The sequence below is a fragment of the Vicia villosa genome, unplaced genomic scaffold (assembly GCF_029867415.1).
Source record: "Vicia villosa cultivar HV-30 ecotype Madison, WI unplaced genomic scaffold, Vvil1.0 ctg.002598F_1_1, whole genome shotgun sequence".
Taxonomy (NCBI): Eukaryota; Viridiplantae; Streptophyta; class Magnoliopsida; order Fabales; family Fabaceae; genus Vicia; species Vicia villosa.
In genome coordinates this window covers 115323-127830 of record NW_026705980.1, presented here as the reverse complement: position 1 = coordinate 127830, position 12508 = coordinate 115323, and the positions used below count along the sequence as shown (strand labels likewise).

At 33.6% G+C, this 12508-nt stretch overlaps 2 protein-coding genes across 3 annotated transcripts; both read right to left on the bottom strand.

Annotated features, from left to right (window-relative positions):
- Positions 1-5126, bottom strand: LOC131639346 (uncharacterized). Its single transcript, XM_058909853.1, has 9 exons — positions 4907-5126; positions 3515-3703; positions 1691-1770; positions 1403-1462; positions 1004-1240; positions 875-937; positions 719-787; positions 542-587; positions 1-437 (listed from the first exon to the last, which is right to left on the bottom strand). The coding sequence occupies exons 1-9, from the start codon at positions 4914-4916 to the stop codon at positions 367-369; spliced, it is 825 nt and encodes a 274-aa protein (XP_058765836.1). The 5' UTR covers positions 4917-5126; the 3' UTR covers positions 1-366.
- A 1589-nt stretch (positions 5127-6715) lies between these two features.
- On the bottom strand, positions 6716-11584 carry LOC131639338 (uncharacterized). Of its 2 annotated transcripts, none has more exons than XM_058909841.1 (10): positions 11332-11584; positions 11004-11129; positions 10743-10830; positions 9547-9632; positions 9242-9454; positions 8630-8811; positions 7816-7974; positions 7577-7657; positions 7439-7493; positions 6716-7162 (listed from the first exon to the last, which is right to left on the bottom strand). In XM_058909841.1, exons 1-10 carry the CDS (start codon positions 11440-11442, stop codon positions 6953-6955), a joined length of 1311 nt encoding a protein of 436 aa, XP_058765824.1. In that variant the 5' UTR covers positions 11443-11584; the 3' UTR covers positions 6716-6952. The 2 variants fall into 2 exon arrangements, with proteins under 2 accessions (XP_058765824.1, XP_058765825.1); XM_058909842.1 differs by having other exon boundaries at positions 8630-8751; positions 11332-11582.
- Positions 11585-12508: the final 924 nt, after the last annotated feature.

Here is a 12508-nt window from a genome sequence, read left to right as displayed (position 1 = left end):
ATATTTTATCTTTGTATTTTCTTTTGTAAAAAAAAAGAGCCTCATTTTATGAGTGCAAAATACTGCATGGAATATATTCTATTGGACTACCATATAACTTGTTCTTAAAGTATCAGATAAGTACAGGGAAATTATGCATTTGTCCAAAGAACAAAAGAAACAAAATCAGAAACATACTATGAAGCACTCACATACACCGAACAGAGACACCCAAGACGAGACATACATGGACGTGTCGACACTGATACTAATTAAAAAAAATCAAATAAGTGAATGTAATGATATGTGAGTGTTGGATACCGACGCGTGTCACCACCACACCACACGCGGCTTCAATGTGAAATGTGAAAGATGCATATGAAAGATTTATTGAAGCGTCTTTATTCCAGGAAATGACGGCAAAACTGCTATAAGTGCGTCACCATAACCAACATGATCTGTGGACAAGACACACACACACACAAAGTGATGATCAAAACCCACAAGAGACTCTATAAATATTAAACAATGAATAAACAAAAAATTGAGGTAACTAACTAACCACCATCCTCTCTTAAAATCTTGATGATCTCCCCAGATACGTCAGACTAGAAAGAAATGTGAAGGGAAAAAAAAGAGTGATTGGCATTGCAATAGTTAGTTATAGTAGTACTTGTAACTAAATAAATAACGTAACATAGGAATTTGGAAAAGCTAAGGGAATGTTTTTAACAAAAACCTGAACTGGCAGTTGTCCACCAAGCTGTTCAATGTAACAAATCACTTTCCCCTCCTCAACCTTATGCATCTGTAAAAAAATTGACACGTCACACAATCAAAAACTATTTTTTGAAATGGTAGATTTCTCAACATACACATAGGCCTTGAAGTGTACCTCTTTACATCTAGAAGGAGCACGTTTTCCCTTTATGGTTCGAGATGTTCTGAAGTAGCCCACCTGCTCTATGGTTTTAGAATATATTATTGAAAGGGATGAGAAATACTATTTGTTTTAGATTCTTACCTTTGGAGATTGAATTATCACCAACCCTTCATCTGCAGCTTTGTCTAGGAATCCCTGGATAGATATTGAAGAAGGTGCTGGCTTGAAGATGGTCAATGATGACGATGTAGAAACCAACCCGTTTGGTTGAGGTACTTCATCGGTGGAATTTATACTTTCAGGAGCGAGAATTGGAAGAGGAAGGGTTGTAGTATTTTCAGTCAAACCCCTCACTACACGCAGGTGAAATCCATCAAGCTGATATCATTTGGAGGTTGGGCAGATGGGAATGAAGAAGAAACAACAAAGAGATGAAGATTTAATAGAGTACCTAATTAATGGGCTTATGAGAGATAACATGAAAAATATTATGCTTAAGAAGAGAATAAAATTCATTGGTCAGCAAGGATGATAGCTTACTTTTAATTCAAGTTCTGCAATTGAAGTTGTGTCGCATAAGTTTGTGAGGAGGAATTCCACCTGCAAAGAGATTGAAGTAATATAGGTTTTAAAATTTCAGAACATGAATTATCGAAACGGCTTGAGGGAAATCATGTAAAACCATGGTGGGAAACCGAACAAGCTAATAGATGAAGACTGTATAATAAAATCATCAATTAGGATGTGTTTTATTGATGCTTGACTTATGATTGCTAGTGACAACTGAGAAGAGAAGAGAATAGATGATGACATTTACTATGCACTAACCTCATTAAAATTGGGAAAATAATTGCTTGTTAAACCAGAAGGTTTAATCTCTTCAGAACCATCTACTGATTTTGAAACAGCTATTGCATCATCAAAAAAGGAAAGTCAATAGAAATCAGACTATGGTATACATATCAAGTTAATAGACTTCGTCACATGCAAAATTTTAATCGTTCTAAATAGTAATTTAACAGTTTCAGTGTTCAGAAATAATAATAATGGAACTGTCAGTTTAAGCCCAATTTTGAATGTGAATCAGATCAAAGAATGAATGCATTAGCATATCAGTATGTTGAAAGAAATTCCATATTGGCATAAACCAACAGAGTCCTGATAAAAAAAATAACAGAATTTTGAAAAACAACCTACGTGGAACAGTACATGATGTAGTTTCTAAAAAAAATCAATTCCACTAGTGTAGGCAGTTGGAAAGAGAAGCTCCTATGAATCTGTTAGGATATAGGATACGGAGTTAGTTAGGGAATTTATTAGCTAATGGGGTAGTTATAGGGTTATCACGTACAAATAGGAGTTTAATGAGTTAGAGAAGGGATATCATTAAGATTTGTATTTTTTTGGGGTGAATAGAGCAAAGCAATGGCTCAATTGTAGGAAGGGGGGCCCTTGGAAGAGAGATCTTTCTCCTATTCTTTCTTTCTAGTTCTTTCTTTATCTTTCAATAAAACAGTCATTTGTTTTCAGTAAAATTTCCAGGTTCCAAGCAAAGTTTTGGATGAGTGAAACAAGTAGGAGGCTCAACCTTCCCTAAAAACTATCTGTCACAGCAAGAAGAACACATTTATGAAGGAGACAGCTGCCAAGAATCTTGTTGCTGGGCAAGTAAGTTGGGCGATGAGACTAGTCCAATGGATTTGGTGTCAGCAATGAAAAAATAAATTTGAAATTAAACTAGTCAATTGAAACAATGCTGATAAAACAAGAAAGATGCAAAGATCAGTGCATAGTTGCAGATGCTGAAGATGAACCAACAATCGAGATTGAGGCTGTTGTCAAGGTTGGAGATGCACCAGCAAAGGCTTACTGATTCCTAATGAATATCTTTTCTAAAGGCTTATTCTAGAAAGAAGGGGGAAATTCAAAATAGAGATTAATGTGTATTTAGGCTTTAGTGTTAGATCTTCTTGCCCGTTGTTATTTTTGTTTTAGTTAGTTTTATTCTTTTAGTTAGTATTGTTGTTTCCAACCTTAAATAAATAGAAGCATTGGGAGGGACCGTTTATGATTTGACTTTTGCAAATTGCGTAGCTAAACTGGAATTTCCAGTATGAAAGGAGATAGTGCTCCTCTGTATAATGCTTAAGTTGTGATCAATAAAACTTCCGGAGCAAGCGAATCCCCTCTCTAGCCAAGATGTTACTAGAAATTCTAACATAATCTAAATTCAAGTATATGAATGAGCCAAACTCCAAAACATTTACCATATTTTCATTTTGCAACAATGAAAAAGAAACAAAACAGACAAGAAACCAGACTAGGTCCTTTCAAATAGCTATGTCCATTGCATTAGCTAGCAAAATGAGTTGAGAATTGACATGCTATTATTATTGACAGCCCCAAATATGTATCCATATAATATGATTTATAATGTAATGTTGGATGTACTTCATGCGTATAAGTGCGTACACATTTTACTATAATGCACACACAATACGACATCAACATAGTTGCAAAAAGTCTTCAGATCGTTTCTGTAGTCCTAAGTAGGACATGCGCTACAAATCATAGGTGATAGGGATTTTTTAATAGGCTTAAAAAAATTGACTAATAGAACAATGGCATTTCTATCACCCATAAAGAACTTACGTTCGATCTCTTGCGATTGTTCATTAGACGAGGTTAAATATCTAACTGTCTGTGGAGATGCAACCAAACTAGTGTACTGCAGTGGCTTCCTACTGATCCAACTTCTAGGACCAAAATGTTGCAAAAGCCCAACTCTTTTTTGACCAAAGTGCAAGTTCAATACTTTGACATTTTGTGTCCCAAAGTTACCTGTCATAAAATTAAAGACACAAATAACCACCATTTTCAGGGTACATAAAAAAAAAAAAACCATTCCAAGGTCTAAGAACAAATTCCAGACTTCCACCATTTGCATGTGCAATACCAATATACTAAGACAACATAATGATTCTCCATGGTAGAAAAAAAATAGGTTAAGTATTATAATGGATTGCAACCTTTGTATTTAAAGGCAACTCTTACTTTTTCTACCTTGGAGAATCATATCATATGTTATCTTAGTATATTGGTATTGCCTCAAAAATTGGATTGAAGAGTAAATTTTAATATAAAAATCATGTTTAAACTCAAAAACTACAAATTTTAGCTTCGAGTATAATTAATTTTTGAGGTAAAATCAATTATACTTTAGAAGAACCAAACACCTCAAAATCATTCCAAAATCAATTCTATACCTCTAAAATTATTTTCAATTTTTTATTACAAAGCTTTTAAAAATAGCGTTCTTAAGAGAAGTTTTCTCTCATTTTCTTTTATTGTAAAACAACTTATACATTAGTATTTATAGAATAAACCCTTAATGTATAGGATAAACCCTTAATTAAGGAGCTTCTCAAATCCTTCCTTCAAAGTCCCTAGGGTTTAAACTGTCATTTGAATTTTTCAATAATCTACTGTAATTATAATCACTTTGTAGTTTGTAGCCATCAAGGTTTTAAAAAACCGTGGCCGCAACAAACCGGTTTCAGAAGGTGCCAATCCTTTTCTAGTTATTCACCGTTTCTATGGTAAAAAAATAAATTATCATTATTTCACACTGCAACGACTGCAATTACTATTACAAACACATGTACGGACCGAAATCGCGAAAGTCGTCATGCGAAACTTTGGTACAAATCCAAAATCAATACAACACATATATAACATCACTAGTCCAATAATATATAATATTAGATAACGAAGAAAAAAAAACTTAATCTGAAAATCCGTTAGAGGCATTATTCAAAGATCGCATTGTTCCTTCCGTCTAAACAACAATTCAGTAAACGATTTACAAATGCAGAGCAAGAACATCCATAAGTTTTTGATATCACATTACATATAGTTATGAGATTGCAGAGAGAGAACATGCAAATCAATAAACGCTACATTTGAATAAAATAAAAAAATAGCAATTGTAATAGTAATGATTGAGTGAAAAAAAGTGTTGAAAGAAGAATAAGGAAAACTCACATGAAGCCATTGGAAGGGAAAAAATGGCAGAAAATTGTTATTGTGAAGCGAAGAGGCGGTGACGGTGATCGGCAAAGAGAAGAGTGAGGCTCCGTTCGAATCCCGTAAACATAGAAAGAGTTAGTTTCAGAGTTGAGAGAGAGATGAATGTTGACGGTTACAGCTGCGCTCCAAACTTGGATTCGTTTGGTCCCACAATCATATATTGCATTTTATTTTTGACTCGGGAATAATAATCGCATTTTATTTGTGACTCAGGATACTTCTACTATTAGTTATCATACAATATAATAATAAAATAGGATGAATATTTGGGCAAGTGAGACACATATGATAAAAGAGGAAAAATCTCATTTAAAAAATTATTTAATTAAATTAAATATTTATTTTATTCTTTTTGGTTACGTTTCTAATAGTTATTTATTTTGTTTTCAAAGTACACATTTCTATTTTCCACTAATAATTACTAATTTATTTTCTGAACTGTTATTAATTACGTCATTTTCTGAACTTCTTCATTCTTCTATTTTTTTCTCGGTTAAGAATCTCACTTGTTGTTATTTTGATGGCTCAAACCACAATGCATAGCGAACTCGGTAAGATTACTCTCAAAGAGACCTTTGCGGAAAGGGACACACTCAATAAAAATATTGTGGTGAGTTTATTTCAATGAATCAAATATAAAAAGTATTTTATATTGGCTCGTCAAATTATTTTATGGAATAGCTGTTGGTTATCAAAATTTTGTAAACGTGAGGATATGATCCATATTCATGTTTTTGAACTGAGTATGTTGTCGTCTGATGCGGTTTTACAAATGCAGTTGTGATAGCTGGCTGCTGCAACACAAACATTGCATCATTTTAAAATAGTTCTGGATGTATTTGGTTGATGGATTTTTTTGTGCTTTATCTGCCAATTTATTTGCAAGAATGTCATACTGATGTACATGTGGGCCTACAGCAAGGTTGTTATTAACCTACATTCTTAAAGGAAACAGAAAGTTTAGTTTATAGTTTGTAAATCATGGTCTGATTCACAAAGAAAACAAAGATTTCTTACTTCTACTTAAATTTTGGATTGAGATTCAAAGTCCTGTTCAGATATAAGTCTATTGAGTTTTTGCAAAACATTCATTTGTTTGTTTAATTATACGGCTTAGTGGAGCCGTTTGAGCAAGAGACGTTCACTTGACACTTTCTTCAATTTTGTGAATCAGGGTTAGATGGTCTTTAATTATTTGGTTAGCGGTTTGTAAAGCCATTTGTTTAAGTAGGAATAACATTCTCTTTTAACGATAGTACTTTGGAAATTTTGAATATAATAGAGAAGGCTAAATTCATGGCTTGAGAATGGTGGATGTACTAGAGTGGTGAAACTCTTTGTAGTATAGAAGCGTGGAATTCAAATGTAAATCTTTGTTTCTCTTAACTTTGTTGTTTACAAAAAAAATGCAAATATTGTTTTGGTGTTTGTCCAAATTTTAAAATTTAAATTCACCCCATTTTTAACCATCGTGTGACGAAACACATATCCAAGTCAATGTGTGAAATTTATGCATAGTGAAATTTGATTTTAATAGGGGTATATCCAAAAATTAGAATCTGAATTGATTTTTTTTTTGACAAAGTTGAAGGTGTTTCTCTATTGAAATTATTTTGTTATAAAATGAGTGTCCGAATTTCAATTTCCAGAAGCTACAAAGGACATTAACTATTCAACTATTATTTTGTTTTAGATTATCGAATTTATCATGTCAATTTAATTTGATAAACTCCCGTATAGTCCTGTTTAATTTTGACAAGCCTCTAAACCAACCATGAATGTAATTGATCGTTTCAATTTGTTCTTTCAAGTATTATACAACAGGTAAACGACTCCAACTAGCAAAATATTCCATTTAGCATCATTTTCAAACTACCAAACTTTGTGAAGTGTAACACCATTACCATGTACATTCTATGTATGTACCACTCTAGCAAAATCATCACTAATCATCATTGTCATGTCGTTTGAAGCAGTACATCCAAAGAGAATTCAATGTTACTATCCTCTTTTGCTCCGGCTACTAGGACTGGATACACTTTTCGAACCAGGAGATTCACCTGAACCCGGTGAGTTTCTCTGACGAGGAGACAAATTTCCTTGTTGTGTAGGAGATGCAATTCGACGGGGAGATCCCACACTTGCTTCAGTCCCTCTAGACATAGACGCCTCCACCTCCATACTCTTGGCTTCTTCACTCAGAACTGCTAACTGTAAGTCAAAAACATGGGCAAGAATCAGTGAAGATGGTTAAACAAATGTTAGCGCTGGAAAAACCAGAAATCTCAAATTTGCTGGGTACATGATAGAAGAAGAGGCTAGCCAACTTAGTGCTGATTTTTCAGAACCTAAATTAAGGCCTTCTATAAATAAAAGTAACAGAGTTTGAAATACAATTTCAGAGGATAAATTAAGGCCTTATAGAAACTGACAATATGGTCCAAGAAAATCAATTAGAGTGCAACTTAGAAAAAATGATATATATACCCGAAATTCATTCTCCCTGAGTCGATCTTGAAGTGCGTTTATTGCAGGACTTAAACTGTATCAAAAAGAAGTAATTCTTTAATGAAAGAACAAACCAAGAAAAAGAAGAGATAAAACAAATGGACATCTTGCTCTGACCAATATTCAATCAACTTGCATAAGGAAGCCTGATAAGTAGAAGTGTGGTGTATGAAAGTGAGTGGATGTGTTTTCCCGTCCCTACAAAGTACAAACAAATGGCATGGGAAATTAGGAACATTTCAATACAGCTGATATCAAATTCAATAAATTCAATGCTTTAATCTAACCCAAAAAGAATGTTTCATTAAAATTTCATATATGCACTAAGTGAGTGTATATAGTTTATCAAATATCACCTTGTATTTTGTAAGATGGCCTGATTATATGCGGTCCGCTCCTCTTCAAATAGTACATGTTGCAGATCCGTGTATGATGATAGTGGTGAATCAAGGTTGACAAGAGACAAAGATGGCAAAACATAGAGGGGGATTTCTTTTCTTACAAACTCTGCACCACTGCCACCAAACACGTGTTATTTTGAAACCCAAAAAGTTAGACTCAGAAAAGATTAGACGTGGTATAACTGAACAGTCATAATACAACAGAATACAGAAAAATGAAATTCTCCTTTTTATATTTAAGGGCTTTTCTACAGTAATAACTTCCATTTGTCATTCAAAATCTAACTAACAAATATGTCAAGAAGCGCACACAGAATTCCTGTCTCTCAGCACGAGTATATTTCTTAATGAAAAATTTACAGTGTAGTGTTGTTATAGACATGTCATATAGCTTGGTGGAACAATGTAACTGTTCCTAAGAAAGCTTCATATGCAAAGGTAGTAGAATCAGACTGAGGAGCATAGAAGGGAACTTAAGACAGGTTAGAGATTATGTTCATACATGCATGTGACAATTTTTACAATAAGAACGGATATCAGGGCCCTCCCCTTACTCTTTCTAATTTACGTCTCCAATGGCAAGTACATTACAGCTATCCAGACATTTAACCCTCAGTCCCCTGGGGTTAGGCTTTAGATGCAAAACAGCAGCCACCATGCTCCATTATGTGGAAGGGGACAAGATAAATCCAAATTCTAAAAACATGCTTCAATTGTTGGTTGGATAAACAACAAAGTGGTCAAGTACATACTCATCTAAATTCTATACCTCGTGTCCAAATTTGAACGGTGCATAGCTTCCTGCATACTTTCTGACATATCCATGGGATCATCAACTCCGGTGGTGTCTGAATTGGTGAGAAGATAGTTTCCAGCATCTTTTCTACTCTCCTGATAGTTGGCATCAGCATTAGCGAAGAAACTCCCCAATTCTAAAGATCTCCCCCCACCCTAGCAAAAAATTTGGTTACATAAACTCTAACACACACACACACACAAAACCTAATTATTTTTATCCTGGACAGAAAATTACAAGCACAATTATACAGGTAGGGCAGCCATAAGGGACTGAACTCATCTCCACAAGATCAACCTCACCCGCTGTATAAACAAAAGATGTATAACAAAGCCAGTATAATAGGAAAAATTGTCTTAACCAGTTAACCTTGAATATGAGTTTCACTCAGAAAAATATAGATTAGAAAGTGTCAAGGGTTGTTTTGTTCAGCAAACACTCAGCCCCTACAGCTGGTATAGGCTGCAACATGTTCTGAAATTGTGTGTTCAACTGTAATCTAGATTTTCAAACTGTTGTCTATTCTTCAACCATAAAATGCTATACACAGGGTGTTAAATCTATTTGATATAAGATAATGTATACCTTACTAGTACCCGCATTTCTTGAATCGCCAGTGTCTTGCTCTGAATTATCTGCCTTGAAGTTAGACCTTGTTGGTACATTCTCTGAGGTACTTGGTGATGAATCAATATTAATAATGGAGCTTCTATTTACAGGAGACAGTGGTACGGGTCTTAACATGTTATTCTGCTTCCCATCAGATGACTGGAAAGCAATTACTTGAATTCTCCCTACCTGTAAACAGTTACAGTTCACAGCTATTTGTTGTTAAATTTGGTGAGCATATAGAATACAAGTCTCACAATGATCATGTGTTCGTGACCAACCTTGGTTGCATCTTCATTGTAACAAGAAAAAATCAACCCAATAAACCCAGAATCAAGAAGTTGATACAATCCCTGAGTCCGCACATCTACAAAATAATAAAGATGCTCATTGTATACTGTTGCTTTGAATTAAACATAAATGGATAGAGAAAAAAGATAAGTTGTCATTTAAAAAAAAAAAAACTTTGTTGTATCCTTTCTACTCCAACTCTATAACAATCTTAGTGTCAAAAGTTACTAAAGGGGTACATGTATGCAGACATATCCAAGACTTTTGAGGGAGAGGAGGTGCCATTAAAAGTCCAGAGTGCATACACATGTATGATTAGCGAGAACATCTTTACAAAATTAAATTTAAAGTCGGATAAAAAAATCCTTTCAACTTAATTCATGGAGGTCTCTGGGAACTTAACTTACCGTTCATATATGATCAGAACTGAAAAACTATATAAGAAAACCTCATATATTTTCGATCGCTAGCATCAGTAAACATTGTATCATATACCTTAAATACAAAAAGTGAGAAGTATATATAGAAGATATAGGAAAATGGTAGTTGCATGTGGTGTGAGGCAAAGTGCTCAAGTTGAGTCAGTCAGAGAAGTTACATTAGAACCCATGGTATTATTCTGTGGTTTATGGAGAGGTGTATGCGGTGCATATGAATAAGTAACCACATGTAACTATTAAATACCATACTACCAGTCACAGATGTGTCAATAATTTGTTTATTTTAATGAAATTACACATACACTAGAAAATGTGCAGTCTTCATATAATTTCTAAGCCAAATGATAGGTAACCCCCATTGTTATTGAGTTAGTTAGAGGGTGAGATAATAAACAATAAATAATAGGAAAGAAAACTTAGAGTTTGTTTAGGTTTTGGATAGGAATTTAGTGGGAGATAACACGGTCTCTCAAATACTTTGAATAAACAGTAAACACCATTTTCATATATATTTTGATCTATTTCCTATTACCAATTCTCTCATTTCTCAAGTCCATACTAACAATATCCACTATAAGAGATAAAATACAATATAACATCTTCCATTTCACAAATGCTGACACATGACTCAGTAATTTCAGTTATCCACTCCAAACAAGAACAACTTAAACAATAAAACATAATATTAATCACACAAACAAAAAAAAAATCAAACAATGAGAAATGGGTTGCCCAAAAGTACTTACCAACATGTGAAGGCAAAACAGTAATATGAGGGTGTGAATGGTACCATCCTATCACCCTGGTTATTCTTCCAGTAGAAGCAGTCATTCTGTGCTATGAAGTTAAAGACACAAACAAACAACCATGGCAGTCCTTCAACATCACCAAGAACAGCAAATTATCAAAAAACAAATAGCATTGCAAACTTAAACCAACGCACAAAACCGATTTTAGATCTAATATGCAATATCACGATATACAAAGATTCATAAGAAAAAGGATATATCAGCAAGAGCTGAAGCAGCAGCCAACTGTTCAGGTTTAGTTTCAACGCGATCTTTTCTACGATCAGACCTTGTTTGAGGAGATGCTCCCCATATCAATGCAGTCACAGCCCCATTCTTCGAATGCTAAATCAACAAATTAACGAACTCAATTCAACATTGTGAAGCAAATTGGGGGAAATAAAAATCAAGAACTTGACGAATTCAATTCAACATTGAGGAAAATAAAAATCAAGACTTTAACGATTTCAACGAATTCAATTCAACATTGTGAAGCAAATTGGGGAAAACGAAAATCAAGAACTTGATGAGAAAGAAACGATTATACCTCGATGTCGCCGAGGAGAAGACCCATGATCTCTTCCGATTCAGTGGTGAATCCATGAGTTGCGCAAGTTAACCAAACTTCTTCAGACATTTTCACGCTCGTTAGAGCCATTTTCGCTCGAAATTTCAAATTCGTTGAAAAACCCTCAAAACCCTAAAATCGCATTCTCTTCGATTTCTTTGTGTATTTATTCTTTTCGATGTTTGTTTGTTTCCCTCTCTCGCTTCTTTTCTCAACTTCAACTGTCAAGTCAAGAGAACTAAGCAATTAGTGTTAATCTTGCCCTAATCTTACTTCCATCTGCTAATTAAATACTCCCTCCAATCACAATTAGCCAAAATAATTACTTATCAACCAATCGTTGGTTCAGTAGTGATTGGCGCTGGACTTCGTATGGAGTACCACAGTTCGATCCCCCGCAAAACCGGACTAAACCGGTGCTATAAAGCAAAAAAAAAAATTATAATAATTACTTATCCGAATTAAATAAAAATTAGGTAAGTGTAATTAATTTTTTTATTTCATGTACAATTAAAATAAAATTTATTATAATACTTTTAGTTATATTTGATGAATCAACTACCAACAATAAATGTTTTTTAATTAAATTAAAATTATATTAATAATTAGTCTAAAAGTTAATGATTTTTGTGTATAATAATGTCCAAAATTTAATGTCAGTTTTTTTTTGTCTAAAATTGAACATGTAGTTTGCAACAAAACCAAATATAGGTTTTGGATCTTTGACAAAACCATGATATTATTATGAAAGAATCAAATATATTGGGGTTAGATGCATTTCATTAGAGATTAATTGAAATTGTGAAATTAATGTGGTTAATATTCACATTAGGAAAATTCAATTGATGTGATTATTAAATATGTATTTTAACAAATTCAAGTTGGGTTTGCTAATAATTCAAGTTAATGGTTGATTGGACAACTATTTGTTTATGATTCCCTTCTCAAACTTTCAAGAATCATGGTGGAAAATTGTTGATGGATGGTTCAATAAAGTTTGAAGTTTTAAATATGATAGTTTAGAACATTGTGAACTGGAGTAAGAATGTTTTTTGGGTTCAATTTAATTAGTTTGTTATCAAAGTTAATTTTAGGACTGTTTATGGTATAGTTTATTGAAAAAATTGAATAGAATCGAATCAAACCACAGTAAAAA

Coding starts and splice junctions, on each gene's coding strand:
- LOC131639346 (XM_058909853.1), bottom strand. Junction 1,463..1,690: donor ATTTTCCCAATTTTAATGAG/GTTAGTGCATAG, acceptor ATCTCTTTGCAG/GTGGAATTCCTCCTCACAAA. Junction 938..1,003: donor TGATAATTCAATCTCCAAAG/GTAAGAATCTAA, acceptor ACCATAGAGCAG/GTGGGCTACTTCAGAACATC.
- LOC131639338 (XM_058909841.1), bottom strand. CDS start 11,442: ATGGCTCTAACGAGCGTGAAAATGTCTGAAGAAGTTTGGTTAACTTGC. Junction 9,633..10,742: donor TGTTTTGCCTTCACATGTTG/GTAAGTACTTTT, acceptor ATTATTTTGTAG/ATGTGCGGACTCAGGGATTG. Junction 8,812..9,241: donor GAAATGCGGGTACTAGTAAG/GTATACATTATC, acceptor ATTTTTTGCTAG/GGTGGGGGGAGATCTTTAGA.